The 21,940-nt window shown below is 50.9% G+C and overlaps 1 protein-coding gene and 1 non-coding gene across 13 annotated transcripts; one reads left to right on the forward strand and one right to left on the reverse strand.

The window, feature by feature from the left end:
- Positions 1–1,578: 1,578 nt before the first annotated feature.
- PAQR7 (progestin and adipoQ receptor family member 7) lies at positions 1,579–19,985 on the forward strand. Of its 12 annotated transcripts, none has more exons than XM_039232998.1 (6): positions 9,343–9,467; positions 10,671–10,854; positions 11,637–12,694; positions 13,605–13,701; positions 17,550–17,632; positions 17,919–19,985. In XM_039232998.1, the coding sequence occupies exons 5-6, from the start codon at positions 17,618–17,620 to the stop codon at positions 18,984–18,986; spliced, it is 1,083 nt and encodes a 360-aa protein (XP_039088929.1). In that variant the 5' UTR covers positions 9,343–9,467; positions 10,671–10,854; positions 11,637–12,694; positions 13,605–13,701; positions 17,550–17,617; the 3' UTR covers positions 18,987–19,985. The 12 variants fall into 12 exon arrangements, with proteins under 12 accessions (XP_039088982.1, XP_039088929.1, XP_039088974.1 ...); XM_039233006.1 differs by having other exon boundaries at positions 9,396–9,410; XM_039233022.1 differs by lacking the exon at positions 9,343–9,467 and having other exon boundaries at positions 9,680–10,854; positions 11,637–11,769; positions 12,623–12,694.
- Positions 19,986–21,051: 1,066 nt separating this feature from the next.
- Positions 21,052–21,136, reverse strand: TRNAG-UCC. The gene is given in 2 exon segments: positions 21,052–21,088; positions 21,100–21,136. It is a non-coding gene; the product is annotated as a tRNA-Gly (tRNA).
- Between the last annotated feature and the right edge of the window lie 804 nt (positions 21,137–21,940).

The following is a 21,940-nucleotide window of genomic DNA, read 5'->3' on the forward strand; positions in this document are numbered from 1 at the left end:
ATGGCCACCCAGGAATCAAAGGTTTTCACCACCCCTACCCCCTTTTATCTTTCTCTTCCCAAACCACATGTTTGCATGAGCCAGGGACGTTCTAGTAAATCCCACTTTACCACCACCAACTCTTTTGGGTTCCTGGACTCAATTCCAATGTCTGGGGTGAGGGGACTTCCCGGACAACACCAAGAAATTCTCAGACACCAGCAGGGTATTGAGAATTCAACTCAATTCTGACATGACCTACCCAGAGAGACCATCAGATCTCACAGGTTCAGGGCTTGGTCCTTTGCAAGACTGCCCCTCCTCCGCTTCAGATGCCACTCACAAACCCAGGTCATCACCGTGCTTCTGACCAGATGGTTATAGATCAGAGGTTCCAACGACCAGTCCCTCCTTGGGTTTGATTCATTTCTTAGTGGCTCACAGAACTCAGGGAAACACTCACTTACATTTATCAGTTTATTAAAGGATACAGATGGGGAGATATGTAGGGCAAAGTGTGGGAAGGTCCAGAGCACAGGATCTTCTTCCCCATGGAGATGGATATGCTCAGCCACCTGAAAGCTCCCCAGACCCACACCACTGGGATTTTAGGGAGGTTTCAGGAGGCCTGATCAATTATTAACTCCATTTCTAACCTCTCTCCCCAGCAGGTAGGGGCTGCAAATTCCAAGCTTTTTCTTTCTTTTTTTTTTTTTTTAATGTTTGTTTGTTTGTTTGTTTTCAGCTGAATTTGGAGCCTGCTTCTCCTTTTTGATCAAGATCTTTCTCCAAAAGTATAGCTGATCAAGAGTCAGGTTTTCCTAATCTAGTGGCCTTTGTCCCTCAGTGCCAGGAAGGACCTTTCCTGGGAGTCATGGCTCACATCAGAGGAAGATTGTACAGATTGGAAAACCATGAAGGTCACATTTGAGTAAGAAGGAGGAGAAGCAGAAGTCTCAGGACTTTACACCTAGAGTCTGTATGTATCAAGGACGTAGCATTGGAGATCATCTCCTTACTGCGGTTCATCATCTTACAAAGTTCTGACAGGCAACGAGTACAGAATCCAAAGTAACCTGACAGTCGAAATCAAAAGTGTGATCTTACACCAGAATTCTAGATCTGACAGTAGCCAACTCAAAATATCTATTGACGCTTATTCCGACGAAGGGGAGAAGAGTTCTCCCTATGGACCAAAACCGGAGTCACATATATCCCCTGGACGTGACAGCTGAACGCGCCCACAAAAGCACAACAGTGATACCGTAAGAGCCCATGGAAAGGATTAGCCGAGTGCATTAGGGAAGGTACACGGAGCAATAGCCGGGGAGCCCTTTGCAGAACCGCAGCTACGCAAAGACATTTTAAAACGGTGTCATTACTTCACAAGAACTATTGGAACTAAATGTGTTAGTACTACAGAGATGCTGAAAATCCGAAAACCATGAATTCCGGAGGAAAATTCAAAATCAGTTAATGGTCTAGATGCAAAAGAGAGAGACTGCTGTGAGTCGTGAACCCGGACAGGCCTGTTTCTGGACATCTCGGGAATGCGGTCTGTCGGATGTCGCCTGATCCAATCGCGGGAAATCTTTACTTTCACGTCACCAGGTGGTGTGTAAGTCCTGTCAGGGTTTGGTGCTTTCCTGACCCTTGTCATGTGAATCCAGGACTCCAGTCCCCGGAGTCTGGCGGCACAAGGGTTGGTTAGCCACACCTGAGAGGGGCGTTTCCAGAGAGGCTGAAGAGTCTTTCTGGAAGTGTCTTTTCCAATAGACAAAATCTCCAGGTTGCAAGGTGTGGTGTTTGAAGTCTTTGAGGGTTTCCCCTTCTAGCCCCTTCTTCTATGAACAGGGGAGGAGGAACTAAGGAGGAAAAGGGACTCTCAAAGAGCCTAAACAAAAGGGTTCAGAGACTGCACCTGTTGAGGTTTATTAGCGACCCTCTACTTGGGCTGTATTAGCTCGCCAGGGCAGGTGCTTTATAGCAGGGGGGTGAGCGCTGAGGGTGGTGTCAGTGAGGACAGAGAGAGATTCACTCCCAATCCGGAGAGTGGTTTCTCTGAGCCGATAAAGAGGAAGGACTGGGAAGAGCCTCTACCATTCCTCGGAGCCCCGACAGTGGGAATTGGGAGGGCATGGGAAAGGTGGCTAGGGAGCTGAAGGAACCTGGAATGCTTGAGTTTGTAACAATCTTTTCCCCCAGGGTCCTGGCCCTTTGCAATAAGAGCAGAAGTGAGGGGGGTTTTGGTTTTGTGGAGGGGCCTTGATTTGCCAGAGTTGAAAATTAACAATTTTAGTGGTCTTTCACTTAATGTTTATTTATTTTTGAGAGAGAGACAGAGAGACAGAGCACGAATGGGAGAGGGGCAGAGAGAAAGACACACACAGCATCTGAAGCAGGATCCAGGCTCTGAGCTGTCAGCGTAGAGCCCAACACGGGGCTTGAACTCACGAACTGTGAGATGGTGACCTGAGCCAAAGTTGGACGCTCAACCGACTAAGCCACCCGCAGGTGCCCCAAATTTTAGCGGTCTTTCTTTTAGATGACTCTTCCAGGGTATAAGTGAGCCAGTTGGCCAAATTAAACTGGAGTGGACATAGTTTCCTGTTCCATCCGGGTCCTTTTAACTAGAGAAGGGTCCTGGTTTAACCCATTAATAAACATGGAGTTAAATGCTCCTCAGGCAGATCCAACATCTAAAGGAAAACCAGAATTTTCTTTAAAGACAATTTGGAGTCAACTACAGTAGTTGTAAACAGGTTCACAAAGCTTTTGAGTACAAGCTTGAATTTTGTGAACTTTGTTCCAGTCAATGGGCTGAGAAAAAGCTACTGTAAATGTTTGGTGGACATTTCCAGTGAGCGTTCCAGCATCAGGCTAGATTTATCCAGTGTTTGGCCCGGTCCTCACCAAAAAGCACACAGTCTGATATAAATCTGATTAGAAACCAGGTTGGTGGGGGGCCTGGCTGGTTCAGTCCATAGAGCGTGCAACTCATGATTTCAGGGTTGTTAGTTCAAGCCCCACATTGGGGGTAGAGATTACTTAAAAAATAAAATCTTCAAAAAAAGAAAAACAGAAAGAAACCAGGCTGGTGAGTTTGAATAACTTAATTCTTCAGCAAAGCTATGGATGTCCCCTGTCACTTTAGGAAACTCTTTTAACTATGTGTCTCCATTTGGGCTTTGTCCAGGGAACATAAAAAACTGAGGTTTATCTGGAGAGGGGGCTGGTGCACAGGGAATACAGGGGTGTGGCACCAGCAGTGGAGCCTGAGACAGAGAAGGCAGGAGAGAAGAGAGGCCTCAGGAGCCCTTTTATTGTTTCTTTCTTTGCCTCAGTTGGCCTAGAAATTGTATTTTGCAAAGAGGTACTTTTACACTTCTGATAATGTTTGGAGGGTTCAAAATACCTATCAAAATAGGCATCCCATGCTGTTTTGACAATTTTGTTTTTTATTTAAAAAAATGTTTATTTATTCATTTTGAGAGAGACAGAGAGAGAGAGAGGAAGAGAGAGAGGGAGAGAGAGAGGATCCCAAGTAGCTAACTGAGCCATCAAGGCGCACATTTTGACAACTTTAGAGCCATGACTGTCCAGTTTAGTTTCGAGAAACGTAAGTTTGGGGAGACTGAAAGTTTCCTGTAATGACCATTGGTGTTCTTCTAACTTACTTTTGGTTAAGTCATCTGTTTAGTTTGAAATGCACATGAGGAGGGGCATTGGGTGGCTCAGTCAGCAAGCCTCCGACTTTTGATTTCAGTTCAGGTCATGATCTCATGATCGATCAAGCCCTGCACTGAACTCTGTGCTGTCAGCACAGTTTGATTAAGATTCTCTCTCTCTGTCCCTCCTTTTTCTCTGTCTCTCTCAAAATAAATAAATAAACATTAAAAAAAAAAAAGAAATGCATGTGAGGAGGAACAGCAGCTTTTAAATGTTGTTTTTTTTTTTTTTTTTTGAGAGAGAGAGAGAGAGAGAGAGAGAGTGGAGGAGGGGCAGAGAGAGAAAGAGACAGAATCCCAAGCAGACTCTGCACCATCAGCACCATCAGCGCAGAGCCTGATGAGGGGCTCAAACTCATGAACCGTGAGATCACGACCTGAGTGAAGCTGGACGCTCAACCAACTGAGCCACCCAGGCACCCCTATTTGTTTATTTATATTTTATTTTATTTTATTATTTTTTTTTTAAATTTTTAATGTTTTTTATTTATTTCTAGGAGAGAGAGAGAGAGAGAGAGAGAGACAGCGTGAGCAGGGGAAGGTCAGAGAGAGAGGGAGACACAGACTGAAACAGGCTACAGGCTCTGAGCTGGCAGTCAGAACAGAACCCGACGCGGGGCACGAACCCACGAACCGAGAGATCATGACCTAAGCGAAAGTCGGACGCTTAACCGACTAAGCCACCCAGGCGCCCCTGTTTATTTATATTTTAAAAGATTTTATTTTTTAAGTAATCTCTACACCCAATGAGGAGCTTATACTTATAACCCTGAGATCAAGAGTCACATTCTACCAACTGAGCCAGCCAGGTACCCCATCAGATAAGGTGACATGTAAACAGACATCTGAAGGCAGTGGGGCAGCAAACAGAAGTTCAGCTATTTGGAGCCAGGACCAGCTTCCCGACCATGTGACCCATGCAGTGGCATAGGACTTTGTGGTCAGGAGGGTCCCCATGCTTGGTTTCCTGTTCTCGACATATTGAAATTCTTAATTTTTGAACAAAGATTTGCATTTTCATTTTGTACAGGGCCCCAGAAATCATGCCGGTCCTATATGGGGCAAAGGGAATTCCAGCCAGAGGGGGTATCAAGTGGAAAGGTCAAGAGGTAGGAATGTGCTGGCAACTTGTGGTCTGGAGTAGGAAAGTCCGCGGTGGGCTTCCTCTGTTCTTCTGCCCTTTGAGCCCACACCTTCTCCCCTGCTGCTCACTGAGGTTCCGACCTGCCCAGGGCTGCCCTAGAAGGTACGTGGGAGAGTAGTGAGATTACGGGTCCAGGAAAGGGCTGCCTTAGCCTGTGTTTGTTTTGAACTCTCCAGGCTTGGCAGATGTTTCAAGCTGACTCTTTTATTTGGTAGGGGTGGAGGGCGGTCTTGGAAGTCCTGGTCCGGTTTCCCCCCAAAGCAGAGCCTGAGACAGAGACTTAGAGGCGAGTAGTTGCTTTGGGAGGTGACCCCAGAAAGCAGAAGGGAGGGAAGTAGGAAGCAGGCAAAGCACAAAGGGGGATGGGGAGGGTGTCTTCCAGGTTGCTGCTTTCGGTCGGTCGTGGAGCCTGGGTTCCAGAAAGCTCGACGCAGACAGAATACCTCCCAGAGTTGTCTTCTTCTGAGCAGAAGGCTGGAGCTTTCTCCAACAGCTTCCACGAGTGCTGTTCTCGGGGTGCTAAAAGCCTGCACTTCTCGTCTGCACCTAAAATGGCAGGCTGGGCTAGAGCCCAGAGGCTGGAGAGCTGAGGCATGCCTGCTGGCGCAGGGCTGAGGGCAGCGGGCACAGGACTGCCCACTCCTGCTGAAGCTGAAATCTAGGGTGGGCTGTGACTGTGTGGCTCGGGCCACTCTTGTGTTTGCAGTGCTGGGGACAGTCACTGCAGGGTCTCATCTGCGGATCCCTTGAGGAGGGCCAGCTGCTTACGATGCCTCCTGCCATCGCAGAACACCCCGGGGACACCTCCAGCCACTTTCTGCCAAGCCTCATGGCCCCTGCGAGAGACCTCCTGGGGCTGGATGTAAGGCTGCCTCTCCCCTGCAGCGCGGTTCAGGCCTGCAGGCCGCATACACCTGTAGCCCGCTTCCATGGAAATGCAGTTAATTCCCTCTACCACTGGTCTCTGTTCTGCTACTACTGACAGCCCGTCCCTTAGGGGTTCTCGGGCAAGAGTCAGTCACCCAGCCATGGAGTCCCAGGGGACACCCCCCAACCTCTCTGGTGTCCTTGAAGCCCCCTCACTCCATCCCTCTCTCTAATCTCCGACTCCAGTCTCCACACTGCCTTCAGGATAAAGCCCTCCACCTTGGCAAGGCTCTCTTCATTCCAGCCCCCCCCCCCCCGCCTTTCGGATGCCATCTGTTGCCTCCAGGTCCCCTGTGCCCCGCCCCCGAACATGACAGCTCATTCCCGAAACTCACCCAGCCATTCATACCTCTGCACCTTTGCACATGCTGTTCCTTCTGTTTAGAAAGTCCTTTCCCTCCTCATGGCTTGGTGAACTCTTCCTCATCCTGTAAGGCTCTAGACAAGTGGACTTTAGGCAGAGAGTTTCTGTAGGCAATCAGTACCCCCGTGTCCCCACTGCACCATGCGCAGTTGAAATCATGGTCTTGGGTCAAACCCCTTGGGTTTGAATCCTGGTTTTGCGATGTGTAGGAGTCAGGAATTATTTCAACAATGCTGTGTAATTGCATTTTTGTGTAATTGCCTAAACATTGCAAGGGGCTTATAACAAGCCTTTCTTTTTCTCACTCATTGGCAAAGGGAGGGAATAAACAACTAAACTAGAGTAATAGTTGACATTTGTTGAGCAAACACTGTGTGTCAGTCAGTGTGAGTACTTCATATGGGTTATTTCATTTACTCCTCATGCCAACCCTATATGGAGGGTATTGGCCTGTTTTAGAATGGATGAACTAGATGTCCAGAGAGGGTACATAACTTGCCTGGGGGAAGGGGCAGAGCTAAGGTGTGAACGCAGGCAGGATACATTCATGTGTGTCACTGCTTTGCCGCCCCCAGTGAATAGATGCCTTTGTTTTGGGGAAAAGATAAGAATGTGTTCCGGACAGTTCAGGCCCCACATCCTTTCTCTTACTTTGCTTGTGCTGAAGCCCTTCCTGGTGGTCTCCTAGCTCAGAGCCTGACTTCTGAGGCCCTTTGACTCTTCAGGCCCGCCCAGGAAGCTGGTCTCCCTGGACACCCTATTCCTCTAATGGCCGAACCTGATGCCTGGGAAGGCAGCTGGATGATGCATAGATTACTGGATAGGTTCCCCACTCCCCTCTCCTAGGGTCTGGATGCAAAGGATTACAGGGCTTTGGGCTCTGGGAGCAAGGGAGGCCCTGGGCCTCCCCCAGGTGCCTGAGCTGTGGGAGGGCATGAAGGGAGGTGGCCTTGGTGGCCTTGGAGCTGCTCCCACTGTGCCTGGCCTGGAAAAGGAGTTGAGGACAGCAGGGTAGGGAAGGAATGTCCTGGATCCACAGCTTCACTCCTTGTTACCAGTACTGTGTACCAGATAAGACCTAGGCTGGGATCCAGGCCTGCCACTAGGCAACTGGGTGGCCTTGGGCAGGTAGCATCTTCTGGAACAAGTTTCCTCATCCCCAGAATGAGGTAATGAAAGAACACCCTTGTGGGCTTATAGTGCGCATACGGGGCTTTGCATCGGGCGTGGCACTTGGCAAGTACTCCGTAACTGATCACTGTTCCTTTTTTAAATTATTTTGATCATTCAGCTCTCAAACATCCATAGCCAAGTGTCATGGTCAAGTGCCTTTTCTTCCGCAACCACATCTCCAGATCCATTTCTCAGAGCCCAAGTATATTGGGAGTTATGTGACCTGGAATACATAATTTCTGTCCACTGGGCCTCAGTTTTTGTATCCATAAAATGGAGGTCATCACAGTCAATTTGTAGGAATGCATGGGGCTAAATGAGATAATATAACAGTCCCATGTGCCCTTTCTGATCCTCAGTTTCCCAATTTGTAGAATGGGTTAATAAGAGTTATCTCGATCAAAGGAAATAGTTATGGCAACTAGTTAGCATATGGCTCTCAGCGCATGGCAAGAGCTTAATAAGCTGTACATGTCCAGTACAGAGCAGGTGTTCCCAAACTGGAAGCTGAGTCTAAGTTACCTTCCAATTTTCAGTTTTTATTCACTATGATAGAGTATATTCCATCATATAGAATATAATTTCTGGGGTGCCTGAGTGGCTCAGTGGGTTAAGTGTCTGACTTAGGCTCAAGTCATAATCTCATGGTTTATGAATCTGAGCCCCGCATTGGGCTTTGCACTGACAGTACGGATCCTGCCTGGGATTCTCTCTCTCTCTCTCTCTCTCTCTCTCTGCCCTTCCCCCTCCCCAAATAAATAAACCTTAGAATATAATTTCCATAATGTTCTTACTTGTTCATTTCCTATACCCTGCCTGTTCTAAACGATGGGATCTTCTGTGCTATTTTTTCTATCCGCATGGGTGACAGATTTCACTAAATCGTAGGGTTTGGGTTTGTCTGAACGTGTTGAAGTAAAGACCTGTTGCATCTTATTACATTATGATTATATATGTTTTGTTATAATATAATAAGGAAATATACATTCCTCTAGTACTCACTAGAATTCACTAGTTGACAAAGAACCTTCATACCCACTGTTTTATTAGTTCTCCTAACAACCTGTCGGGTATTATTTCCTTTTCTTTTTTTTAATGTTTTTTATTTATTTCTAGGAGAGAGAGAGAGAGAGAGAGAGAGAGAGAGAGACAGCGTGAGCAGGGGAGGGTCAGAGAGAGAGGGAGTCACAGACTGAAACAGGCTCCAGGCTCTGAGCTGGCAGTCAGCACAGAGCCCGACGCAGGGCTCGAACCCGCGAACCGCGAGATCATGACCTAAGCGAAAGTCGGACACTCAACCGACTAAGCCACCCAGGCGCCCCTATTATTTCCATTTTAAAGGTAATAAACTTGAGGCTGAGGACAGAGAGACTTGCCCAAGGTCAAACGGCCAGTTAGGGGTAGTACCAGGATGTGGATCCTGTCACCACACTCAGGCCCCCTGCAGTCCCTCTGAATGGATTCAAAACTCCCTGAGAGCAGAGCGGTGTCCCTCCTTAGACTGTTGTCCCCTTTCTGCTCTGTATCCATCAGGCGATGTGCACCCCAGATGGGGGCGTGGGGGTGTCTCCCACTCTGTCTTGTCATCGCTGCTCCGGTGTTTGCTGAGGGCCTCCTCTATGCAGGGATCCCTCACCCTTCGGGTGCTCTCCCTTCTGCGGAGAGATGTTACACTAGGGAGTAGAAAGTGGGTGTTTTAATAGGGGTTCAAACACCAGGCCTGGGGCTGGCCCACCAGGGGAAGCTGCCCACGGAGAGAGGCGAGGTGGGAACTTAAATAAGACAGGGGTGCAGAGGCGGGGGTGGGGCCTCCAGGCAGACACACGAAGCCGGCGAAGGCTAGGCCCATCTCGACCAGAAACAGCCCAGTGAGCGGTGGCATGTGTGGATCCTACTGGCTTCGGGGCTGGGCGGCGGGCTCTCGCTGGAAGCGTCCGCGCTCCTGCTACAACGGGCCCGGCGCCCGCAAGTCAGCCCCCACCCCGGGCCGGGAGCTGGTGGTTCAAGACCGCGGAAGTGGGATCCGCTCAGCGGGAGCCTCCGCAGCGCCACCGCCCTGCCGGGGACTTGGGCAACTTCTGCTGTCCGGGCCTCGGTCTCCGCGTCTTTCTGGACGATAACCGGAGGAACTCCCGGGCCTGCGCGGTCGCGGGTGTGGGGAGCCCCCCGGCCGCTGCGAGCAACATGTGGGCGCGGCGGGGTGGGGGATCGGGAGAGGCCGGCGGTTCACCCGCGCCCCGCCCGCCCTCCCGCCTCCGGGCCGGGCCACCCGCCGTCCCTTTATCAGCCGGTCGCGCGCCTGGACGCCGGCAGCGGGTGCAGGGGGTACTCCAGCGGGAGGCGGCGCGCACGCGGGCGGGGAGAGACGCTGGAGTCGGAGCACCCCCGGGACAAGGGTGGGAGGATGCTGGGGGACCAGCTGCAAGGGAGCACTACTGAGGGAGTGGGCTGGGCGGAGGGCCGGCCCGGGCAGGCGGTGGTGGAGAGGCTGGGGGCTCGCTGCTCCCTCTGCCGGGGGAAGGGGATCCTGGGAGACTCCAGGGGCAGAACGTGCAGGAGTACCTAGAACAGGGTGATGTGAGCGAGTCCCACTTGGGGGGCGCCCAGGCCGGTTGGGTGTCAGGAAAACATGGAGGTTTCTGGACCCAGTGAGGGGAGGGAGGGAGCCCCACACCACCCATAGCACTTGCTTCAAGCCTGCAGGCTTTGAGGACCCCCTGCCCAGAGGTTTCCTGGGGGCAGCCCATTCAGGCCTGGCCTGAGTAGGGGGGCCTGGTCAGGCCACCGCTGGTGAGTTTGAAGGTTTGATGGATTCCTAGAGCCTGGCTGCACCTTGATGGATGGCCCATGACCTTCTGTTTAGCTCCTATGGAAGAGGGTCCCAGCCTCACAACCAGGGGCTTGTGGCACCTCTGAGGCTCTTGGTGACAGGCTGTCCCTCTCCAGCCTCAGTTTCCCTAACCAGTGGAGCCCTTGCTGGCCAGTGGTGAAAGTTCTGTCCTTTTTCCACCACTTGTGCTGGGTGACTGTAGCCAGCTCACTCAACATGTCTGGGCTTGCTTTCCTGTTAGAGATTCTTCCTTGTCCTCGGAGCATTTGTGAGTCTGAGTTCCACAGAAGAATTCCTCTGAGTTATTTATTCTATCCCGATCACAAATGGAGGCCCCAAGTGCGGTTACAAAAACCAAAAATGATATCCGTTCCGTGTTGGAAGAAACAGAAGGACTTTCTGTAAACACATTCTGCCGAGTCTGGGAATTTGGTTTACATTGGAGGAGGTGACCTGGTTGCTCGGAGATCAGGAGGCCATCCAGGGATAAAAACTTTGCTTGTGTAATCTGTGGCCACCCACCAGGTGCCTGGAGGTTGACCACAATGGATGAAGGGCTGGAGCACTGGCTTTGGAGTCGGATGATGCCCCCTGTGATCCTGCCTCCTGGGCCATGATGCCAGCTTACCTGGAGGTTATGGGTTGCTTTGAGGGAGAAATGAAATGTGTGTGAAAGTTCCTTGAAAACAGGAAGCCACTGTAAATTGCTGTTAGTACCTCATCTTATTCATATTTTGGGCTCGTATATGGTATTGGCCTTGTCAGAACCCCTCAAGGAACCTCTAAGTCCTGTTTAATGCAGATAAGGCCTTACTATCTTACGTATGTATGTATGTATGTATGTATTTTTCTTAATGTTTTATTTATTTGTTAGGAGAGAGAGAGAGAGAGACAGCGTGAGCAGGGGAGGGTCAGAGAGAGAGGGAGTCACAGACTGAAACAGGCTCCAGGCTCTGAGCTGGCAGTCAGCACAGAGCCCGATGCGGGGCTCGANAGAATACATATGTACTTGGTGCGTCACATGGGAGATGGCTTCAAAAATATTTTTAAATTGCTGGGAGTAATAAATAGAATAGAAAATATTATTCTATGACTAAGAGATTAGAATATATACATATTTTTAAACGTTTTTTTATTTATTTCTAGGAGAGAGAGAGAGAGACAGCGTGAGCAGGGGAGGGTCAGAGAGAGAGGGAGTCACAGACTGAAACAGGCTCCAGGCTCTGAGCTGGCAGTCAGCACAGAGCCCGATGCGGGGCTCGAACCCGCGAACCACGAGATCATGACCTAAGCGAAAGTCGGACGCTTAACCGACTAAGCCACCCAGGCGCCCCAATGTACGTATGTATTTTTAAGTAGGTTCCACACCCAGCGTGAGGTTGAGCTCATGATCCTGAGATCAAGAGTTTTGTGTTCTAACTTCTGAGCCAGCCAGGATTCCCTCTCTGCCTTACTATTATTTTTATCTGAGGTTAGACTTTGTCTTCTAAGGCAAGATAAAGTTGCCTGGAGGGAGTGTGCTGAAGAATGGGGGCCCAGACAAGCAACAATGAATGTTTTACAAGCCGAGGTGGAGGCAACAGAGAAAGTTGAATTATAACCAACGAATACTCATGATAGTTAGGTGGGTTTTTTGTTTTTTTGTTTTTTTTTAGTTAGGCTGTTAAGCTCCAAGAAGGCAGGGTATTAATACCATTAGTTCCTACTCTTAGGTGCCAATTAGCTGGGCTATTCCAGAAGGGAAGTGTTTTAATTGCTTTGTTCACTGCCAAAGCTCCAGCACCCGGCATATAGAGGGTCTAAAACAAATATTGGAATGTCTCAGGGCCTGAAGGGACCTTTGAGGTAACTGATAAATTCACTCTCCCCTTTGACTTCGGGAGAAACAGGGCCAAAAGGGGAATGGACTTGTCCAAGGTCACACAGGGAGTAAGTGGCTGAGCCAGGACTAGAATCCAACAAAAGCAGCGGAGCCATGCTGTGCCAGAGCTAACGTCTGGCATCAGTACCTTTGTTTTGCTTTCACCAGAGCCCAAGGTGATTATTATCCTTTGATTATAAATGAGGAAATAGGCTCAGAGAGGTTAAAGGACTTTAGCAAAATCACACAGCTGGTAAGTTTCAGACTTGACATCCTATCCCCACATAAAAATGGGGACATGGCTTCACTTGAAATAGTCTGTGGGAGTGGTAGGTGCCCTCCTTGGGGCATCAGCTCCCTCCAATTCTGCATGGTCACCACCTGGGTGGCTTCTCTCAGGGCTGGATTTTCCTGGGCCCGTGGGGGTTTTGTTTGTGTGGGTGACCCTGCCAGTGCAGGGAGGCTGTCTGCTTCATTAAGCATGTGGCCCAGCCCTGTTGCGTTTTGCCTGCCGTGTGCGCTAACATCTCCGGGATGGGTATAACCCGGGGCTCTCCCTCTTCAGAGCCCCTTTACTACCCCATCCCGACAACCCGGTCTTCTGTTTTGCCCACAGGTGCTTAGGGGACTTTTTGACCATGTGTATCAGACCAGGAGGAACAGGGGCAAGCCTTGGCTGATGAGTTAGGTGAGGAGACTGACCTTGTATTTAAGAAAAGGACAATGGAGGTGGGAGGGCGGAGGAAGACAGAGCTCCTCGGATTGACAGGAGCTCCCACTTGAGCCCTGGAGATCTCAGTTCTGAGGCTTGGCCAGTCCAGAAGCTTCCCAAACCTGTGACACATGCCCTGGCCAGATTTCATGTCTTTTGGATCACCTGCTAGCAGGGTCTACCCCCTTTACCCTCCCACTGGGCGGATGGGGCAGCCAAAGTGGCCACCCTTTCCCTGGCAGTTTCATTTCCCAGCCACCTCTCTTGGGTCTGTGCACAAGTGCAAATCTTCAGGGCTCTGTGAAGCCACAGGGGTTACTCTGAATGGTCTGTGCTGGGGAGAATTTAATTATTAAATAAGGTCAGTGTCTCCAGGAGTTCAAACTCCAGCCAAATTTCCCTGGTCCTTGCATGCATCCACATAGAAAGGTAAATATTTCAAGGGACAAGGTTAACTGAAGCCCCCAAGTCCAGTGGAACCGGCTCTTGATGGCTAAAAGAAGACAGTTTTTTAGAGGCTACCAAGCAAATCTCTCAGGCTGGGGTATTTCAAATATCACTACTATTAATAATAATTAGTTACTACTAATAATAATTAATAATGGCAGCAATCATTTATCGAGTTGCTAAACTGTGCTACAAGTTTGTTCTGATAAGTTTAATCTTTATAAGCAATCTGTGCAGTAGATAATATTATAATCCTCATGAGGGACTAGGGATCAGAGACGGTGAGTCACTTGTCTTAGATCACACAGCTAGTATGTTATGGAAGCAGGCATCAGACCTGCTTTCTCTGAATCTGAAGTCCGTCTCCTTCCTGAGCCCTTATGGTGTCTGCTTTCTCCTTTAGTCCTAACTTCTTTCCATTATGATTCCTGGTGAGTAGGGGACAGAAGCCAGTCAAGTTTGCCAGACACCCATCAACCAGGCCCTGGACCACCTGATCTCAGCCCAGCTTTGCCCGCCTTGCTGTGTGATCTCCGGTAAGTCACGACTTTCCATAACCGGCCCTGGGCTTCCCTACATGTTTCATGTAGAGATTAATGCTGAACTTCTTCTGCAGCCGCTGCCTGGCTAGGAGGGCAGTGTTGAGCCCGGATTTGGCCAACTAGGGGAAAGGTATTAGGAGGGGGAGGGAGAGGTGGAGGTTGTCCTTAGCCCCACCCTCTGGTGACATCACACAAGACAACCTCCAATCCCTGGAAGCCCCGCCCTTAGTGACCCTCACCTGTGGAAGTACCACCCGGTGCTTGGCATCTGGCGATTTTGCCCAGTCCCACAGCAGAAGCCATCGGCCCCCCCAGGCTCAGGAAAAATCCCTAGGTAACCTGGGCTTGGAGGGGGGCCAGGGAGGGGGCCCTGAAACAGGCAGGGCCTGGCAGCCTGGTGGGCAGATGACTCAGGATCCCCTGCGGGTGGCCTCTGGATATTTCCCCCTCATCCTTCAAGCTCTTGCTGGCCCCCTGCACCTGCTCCTTTCCCCTGGATTCAGGGGCTCCATTCCCTGGAGTGAGGAGATGGGAACGATTTCTAAAAACAGACCTGTTCAGATGGAATGGGGCTGCTGGGGGAAGTCTAAAGGAAGTAGGGAGCAGGGTCTCTTTATCCCAGTATGTAGCCTCTGGGGTCTGTGCTTAGGGCCCGCTGTGTCTGGTGGAGGAGGGGGTCCCTGATGGAGCTATCCCCTGCTGAGGAGGGGGCTGTGAGCCAGGGCTTCATTGGCATAGGGCTGGTGGGCAGCTTGGCAATGTGGGGAGACTGAGGTCTCTTAGATGTGTGTGAGTTGCTGGACGACTAAGGAAATAATGTATGGGAAAGGCTTTGGCTGCCTGCGTTAGACCATTATTTTCCAAAGTAGGATGAAGATTCGTATGACAGAAGGCAAGATAGCAGCAGAGTGGCTAAGAGTACCTGGACTTGACAGAGAGCTGAGTCCAAATTCTGGCTTCTCTCTCCGTGTGTGTGTGTGTGTGTGTGTGTGTGTGTGTGTGCGCGCGCGCACGTACGCACATGCGCGCGCATGCATGTTCCTCCCTTGGGGAAGGAGCTCCTAACCTCTCTGAATTTCACTATCCTCAACAACACAATGGGCATGATAATACCTATCTCAAAAGGCTCGCTATGAGAATTAATTGTAACAAGGTTGTAAAGACTGAGCACATGGTAAGCACTACATTTCAGCTGGCTTGGTAATATAATTATTACGAGGACAGGAATCCTTGGTCAGGTAGTCTTGGCAAATGTACGTTCAACAGAGGGAAGCTGGCTTCTTTGCTGTCGGTCTTCTCAGAGACTTTAATAGGCTGTTATGCCTTGGGAAGTTCTAAGGGTGGGATATGGAGCCTTGGACTGTATTGAATGAATCACAGGGATCCAGAAACTAGGCCACCATCACCCATTATCATTCCCTGGTTTTTTCCCTTGGGCTGGAATGGAAACCTTGCTGGATTGGGCACTGATGGGGAAGGCCCTTCTGTCTCTGGGCTCTTGTTTTCTCATTGTGAAACAAGGCTCCTGCATGAGATGCTTTCGGAGGCCTTCTCTCACTCCCCAAGGTTCTGAGTTGGGAAGCCAAAGAGGTAGACAGGGGTGAAGCCTGAAGCCCAGTCTTTTGAGGAGGAGAGGGCCTCCATTGCTGCTTCTGCCACTAGCACTTCTGTGCTCTGAACGGAAGTGGCCAGCAAGGCTATGTGAAGAACAGGAAGTGGAGTTAACTCCTTGTGCAGTAACTATTTAACTCCTGTTTCCTCATTGGGCCAGGAGAGACCAGAGCTGACTTGATAAGTATAATGTGGGAGGAGCTTGGGGATGGAAGTCCGGCCAGGGTGAGGAGGCTGATGGGCTGGGGGCTTGTCTTGATGCTGCCTTTGCATGGCAAGCTCCCTGCATTCACTTGGACTGTGTACAAATTATCAGGGGACTTTTGGGGGTGATCATGGTGCTGCTGGTGGCAGAAATATCAGTGCTTCATCCTGCCTGGACCTCCTTGCCTGTTACAGTGACTGGTGCAAAGCTAGTTGCAATCAATGCCTGATAAAAAGTGGATGGGGCGTGTGGGTGGCTCAGTCAGTTGAGTGTCCAACTCTTGATTTGGGCTCGGGTTGTGGTCTCACGGTCGTGGGACCGAGCCTCATGTCAGGCTCCACTCTCAGCATGGAGCCTGCTTGGGATTCTCTCTCTCCCTCTCTCTCTGCTCCTCCCCTGCTCTCTCTCTCTCTCAAAATAAATAAATGGAAAAAAGAAAGAAAGAAAGATGGATGGAAAACCAGAATGCTGAGTCCAATAAGCTTGTTAGAGAGAATTTGAGGGGTGAGAGTTGTCTGGCACACGCTAGTTTTTCAATAGATATTTTGATTTAATGAATGACACAGTGAATACTGTTAAGCCTGACTTAAGTAACTGGTTCCAGGCCAAGCTGTATGTAGGGTATATAATTAGGGAACGATGAATAATTTGCCACCATGTCTTGCAAAGCACAGTGTAGGGTAGTGGTTAAGATTGCAAACTGAGTTCAGATCGTGCCTCTGCCACTTCCTAGCTAGGTGGAGGTGGGGGGAGGGGTGGGGTTGAGGTCCTTAACTTCTCCATGCCTCAGTTCCTTATCTGAAAAATGGGAGTAATGATAGTACCTACTTACAGGATATTAAGAAGCATTAATGAATCAATTATACATAAGGTGCTTGAGACATGTCCAGCACAGAGCAAGTACTGTGAGCATTTGCTATGATTTGCTTTCATCTCAACAACTCTACCATACTATGAGGTTCCTGGGGGAGGCGGGGAGGGATCAAATCTTTTCCCTCTCTGCCCTCCCCTGGACTGAGCACAGGATCTCAGGTAGAGGAGGGGCTCAGTGTTTGCTAAATGAACAAATGGATGGATGAATGGATATGTGTTATGTGCTACATTGTATAACCTGTGCAGGGGAAGTGGGATGAGGGCAGTAAGGAGGTCCCTTGGGGGTGGCAGTGTGAACTAACTGGCCCTAAAGCATTTCAGTGGAGGGAATGGAAGTTGGCACGGGGTGTGCTGTTTGGGTTAGGTGGAGAATGAGGGTAGGAGTGGGGTCTTGAATGCCAGGCTGAGCGGTTAGATTTGATTTCTTTGGAATTAGCAACCATGGGTGGGAGTGGACTAGCTGGAGGAGGGATCTTTTGAGGGGAGGTGTGGCTGAGAGGAAGGGCTGTTTTTATAGATCAGTTGTTACTGGGAACTTTTAGGGGGAAAACAGTGGTGTGTGTGTGTATGTGTGTGTGTGTGTGTGTGTGTTTTAGTTGGAGACTTAAAGGATATGGAATGTTACAGGGATGCTGGTTATATTCTTTGATTCAACAAACACTGAGTGCCAGCTACCTGCTAAGCACCAGGGGTCCACAAAATAATGATGCAAACTGCCTAGGCTTAGTGAGCTCACATCAACAATTTTAATGCCCATGGGAAATGTCATCCTAGTGAAAGCATGGGTATCTTATGGTAGGGGGTCAAGTAGAGAGGTCATCATCAGAGGTTCAGAGGGCCAGGGAAAGTATCACAGAAGACATGGGTTTTGTGGGATGATTAGGAGTTTGCCACGTAGGCAAGATGAGGGAAATGTCTCAGGGAGAGGGAACCGCTAGTGTAGACCTAAGGACATGTGGGAAACAGCAGGCCCAAGGGTGTGGTAAGGCTGTGGCTGGATGTCAAGTGCACTGTGGTTGAGCAGTGAGGCTGGGAAAAGTAGCAGGGGCCAGGTCACGGAGGGTGATGGAGGGCCAGTGGGAGACCCTGGTCACTCTGAAGGGGCTCAAGGTAGAGGCAGCGGGTCTGTCAGCAAGGTCATTGTCACCATCAGGTGAACACGGATGGCAGCACGAACCCAGGAGAAAACAACAGGGGCTGCTGTGTGGAGCCTGGACTGGAATGGAAATGGCTGAGGTAGTGAGCCTCCTAAATTCATTCCTCAGAAGTTTACTGAGCGCCTACTACATGCCAGGCCCCGTTCTAGGCACTCGGGATACATCAGGGAGCAGAACAGTCATGGGGTCCTCGCTGAGCTAGCTCTTCCTTAGGATGACTCCTCTCTTCTGAAACTCAGTGTGGGGACAAGGGGGCGGGAAGGAGGGACTGAGAACTGGGCTTCGGAGCCTCTCCGCTGCTGCTGGTGGCGTGGTCCAGGCGCGAGGACACCCGTCCCCTGACTTTGCCCTGGCCTCTCTCCCAGCTCCCTGACTGGCCCACGGCCATGGCTGCGGTGGTGGCCCAGAAGCTCGTCCGTCTCCTGCCCAGTTGGCGGCAGGCCCACCAGGAGCCTCAGCCATCCGAGCAGCCAGAGCCTGTGTTCACAGTGGACCGCGCCCAGGTGCCACCCCTCTTCTGGAAGCCGTACATCTATGTGGGCTACCGGCCGCTGCATCAGACCTGGTGCTTCTACTTCCGCACGCTGTTCCAGCAGCACAATGAGGCGGTGAACGTGTGGACCCACCTGCTGGCGGCCCTGGTGCTGCTGCTGCGGCTGGCCGTCTTCGCGGGGACCGTGGACTTCTGGGGAGACCCGCACGCCCTGCCCCTCTTCATCATCATCCTTGCCTCCTTCACCTACCTCTTCTTCAGCGCCCTGGCTCACCTCCTGCAGGCCAAGTCCGAATTCTGGCATTACAGTTTCTTCTTCCTGGACTACGTGGGCGTGGCAGTGTACCAGTTCGGCAGCGCCCTGGTGCACTTCTACTACGCCATCGAGCCTGCCTGGCACGCGCAGGTGCAGGCCGTCTTCCTGCCCCTGGCCGCCTTTCTCGCCTGGCTTTCTTGCACCGGCTCCTGCTACAGCAAGTACATCCAGAACCCTGGCCTGCTGGGCCGCACTTGCCAGGAGGTGCCCTCGGCGCTGGCCTACGCGCTGGACATCAGCCCCGTGGTGCACCGCATCCTGGTGTCCCCTGACCCTGCTGCAGACGACCCGGCTGTCCTCTACCACAAATGCCAGGTGGTCTTCTTCCTTCTGGCCGCCGCCTTCTTCTCCTCCTCCGTGCCCGAGCGCTGGTTTCCCGGCAGCTGCCATGTCTTTGGCCAGGGCCACCAGCTCTTCCACGTCTTCCTGGTGCTGTGCACGCTGGCTCAGCTGGAGGCCGTGGCCCTGGACTACGAGGCCCGGCGGCCCATCTATGAGCCTCTGCACACCCGCTGGCCCCACAACTTCTCCGGCCTCTTCCTGCTCGCCGGGGGCAGCAGCGTCCTGACTGCGTTCGTCCTGAGCCAGCTGGTCCGGCGCAAGCTCGACCGGAAGACCCGGTGAATGGGGGTGGCAGCTGGGAGGGAGGGAGGCGTCGGGGGTGCCTGGGGGTCGGGGCTTGGCCGCAGATGGGAACAAGCCCTGGTAAAGCTGCTTGTGTCTGGCCTGTGGTGACTTTCCGGGAATGCCTCAGCTGCCAAGGTGGTAGCGGCCGGTCCTTTGGGGACTTGGGGGTTGGCGGGGAGCGGCTGGGGCTCACCCCTGGGCCCGCCCCCCCTCCCTGCCCTGGGAGAGAAAAAGAGATAAAAATGGGGGCCACGCTGGTTTGCCTTCCCCCATTGCCTCTCACTGGGGATGAGGATCAGGGGGTCAGCTGCGCCCGCGACCTTGGTTTGGAGCTTCTAGATTTTCTGAGAGGGGGTGAAAGTGGAGTTTAGGCCAGAGTCTGCTTTGATCTGAGAGGCAGAAGAGGCCGGAGCAAGCCCCCTCTACCCCGATTTCACCGGTGGTTAGGAAAGGGGGGGGCTCCAAATGTGTGCAGCCTCCCTGTACCATTCCTTGACCTGCAGCCTGGAGTTTTAGAGTTCCGGGAAGTCCCCAAAGGTAGAAGATTGTGCCAGGTGGAAATGGAAGTGCCCCGTCCCTTCAGTCAGCCCCCCACACAGTGAGCCCCAGCCTTTCCAGCTCTGGCCTTGATGTCCTGCACATCCTGTCCCCAGCCTCTCTTCTGGTTTCCTTGATCATGGTTCAGGTATGCGTCCAGTGTTTCCTGGGCCGCTGCTCACAGGCAGGCTACCAGTGGCCTGTGGACCAATGCAGGAGTATAAAAGCTTTACTATCAGAATGACTTGTCAGGGGAGGTGCTGAGGAAGGAATAATCAGAGCTGCCTGTGACCCTCAAGGTCTTGGGTTGGAAGGGTGAATAGGAGTTTGCAGATGGAGTGCATTCCTGGTAGAGGAAGCCTATACAGAGGCCAAAGAGGTATGGAAGGAGGAGTTCAGTGGGGATGGACTTAGGGGTGGTCTGGACTCTGATGAAATAAAGTGACTGTAATGACACCAGCCTCTTTGCTTTTTGTCTTCTCTCCCAGGAACCCCCATGGACCTGCTCACTGTGTTGAGGGTGTTTTCCAGGGGAAGCTGGGGTCCCCGGGGGTGGAAATGGGGAGGAGGAAGGCAGTTCCTGTTTTATCTTTCCCTGGGGATGGGGGCCCTATACACTATATATCTGAACTTTCTCCTTTTGGCAGGGAAGGGAGGGCATTTTATTACTAAATATGTTAAGAATTTTAAAAAATTTATTTATTTTTGAAAGAGAGAGAAAGAGACAGAATGGAAGCAGGGGAGGGGCAGAGAGAGACACACACACACACACAGAATCCGAAGCAGGCTCCAGGCTCAGAGCTGTCAGCACAGAGCCTGATGCAGGGCTTGAACTCAGAAACTGTGAGATCATGACCTGAGCCGAAGTCTGACGCTTAACTGACTGAGCCACCCAGGTGCCCCTATTACTAGATATGTTTTAGAAGATAAAGGAACAAATCCCACTTTATTATGTGACTGGGTCTCCTTCAATCAAGGAGGAGTTTATATGTACAGTGAAGGAAAACTAAGAAGTACAGATAAGAAAAAAAAAACAAATGAATAAGAAATATCATTCTCCTGATACACACACACACACACACACACACACACCCACACACAGTGGATATATGATATCCTACTACATATGCATATATAACTTATGTATACATATATAAAGAACATCTGTGGGGACTGTGATTAGGGACAGAAGGATGAGTGCGAGGCTAACACTTCTGCATTTCTGAGGGGCTTTCAGAATTTGCAAAGTACTTTCACAAATGTTACCCCACTTCATCGTCTTTAAAATCCAAGGTCACACATAAGCTGTGAAGGCAGGACTGGGAGCTAGCTCTGGCAGCTGGCCGTCCTGGGACTCCAAACTTTTAGCCTTCATTTTTCTTAACATTTTCTTTCTTTCTTTATTATTATTATTATTATTTTTAGTACTTATTCATTTTTGAGAGACAGAGCATGAGCAGGGAAGGGGCAGACAGAGGAGACACAGCATCTGAAGCAGGGTCCAGGCTCTGAGCTGTCAGCACAGAGCCCGAGGCGGGGCTTGAACCCACAAACCGCCAGATCAAGACACGAGCGGAAGTCAGGCGCTTAACCGACTGAGCCACCCAGGCGCCCCTTTCTTAACATTTTCTAAATCCTCTCCCATGTGGTTTCATAGTTATACTTAGATCTTTTTTTTTTTTTTAATTTCAAAAGTAATTCATAGACTCGAGTGTATGGTTAACACTTAGGGTGGCTCAGTCCATTAAGCGCAGTGGGACTTGGGCTCAGGTCATGATCTCACAGATGGTGAGTTCGAGCCCCCCATCAGGCTCTATGAGGACGGCTCAGAGCCTAGAGCCTGCTTCATATTCTGTATTTCCCCTCTCTCTCTGCCCCTCCCCCGCTCGCTCACTCGGTTAAGAATAAAGAGACATCAGAAAAGTTTTTTTTTAGGGGCACCTGCGTGGCTCAGTCGGTTGAGCATTTGACTTCGGCTCAGGTCATGATCTCACAGTTCGTGGGTCCGAGCCCCGCGTCGGGCTCTGCTGACAGCCAGCTCAGAGCCTGGAGCCTGTTTCAGATTCTGTGTCTCCTCTCTCTGAACCTCCCCTGCTCACACTGTCTCTCTCAGAAACAAATAAAACATTAAAAAATAAAACATTAAAAAAAAAGTTTTTTAAGCGCAACTAATTTAGCAAAAAGAAATGCACGTTCTGTATGCAATGGCGCGAACACGTTGACACAGCATAGTCACGCGAAAGCGACTCTTGAGTTATAAGATAGATCACAAAAGACGTGAAGGACTCGGAAACGGGAAAGGCGCGCGCCTTCCTGAGAGGTGAGCGAACCGGCGGTCAGAGCCTCCCGCCAGAGTTAAGGAAAGGGGCGGGGCTTGGGGCGGGACGGGGCTGACGCTGGGGCGGGGCCTGCGC

Source organism: Hyaena hyaena, unplaced genomic scaffold, assembly GCF_003009895.1.
Source record: "Hyaena hyaena isolate Hyena2069 unplaced genomic scaffold, ASM300989v1 scaffold_3, whole genome shotgun sequence".
NCBI classification, from domain to species: Eukaryota; Metazoa; Chordata; class Mammalia; order Carnivora; family Hyaenidae; genus Hyaena; species Hyaena hyaena.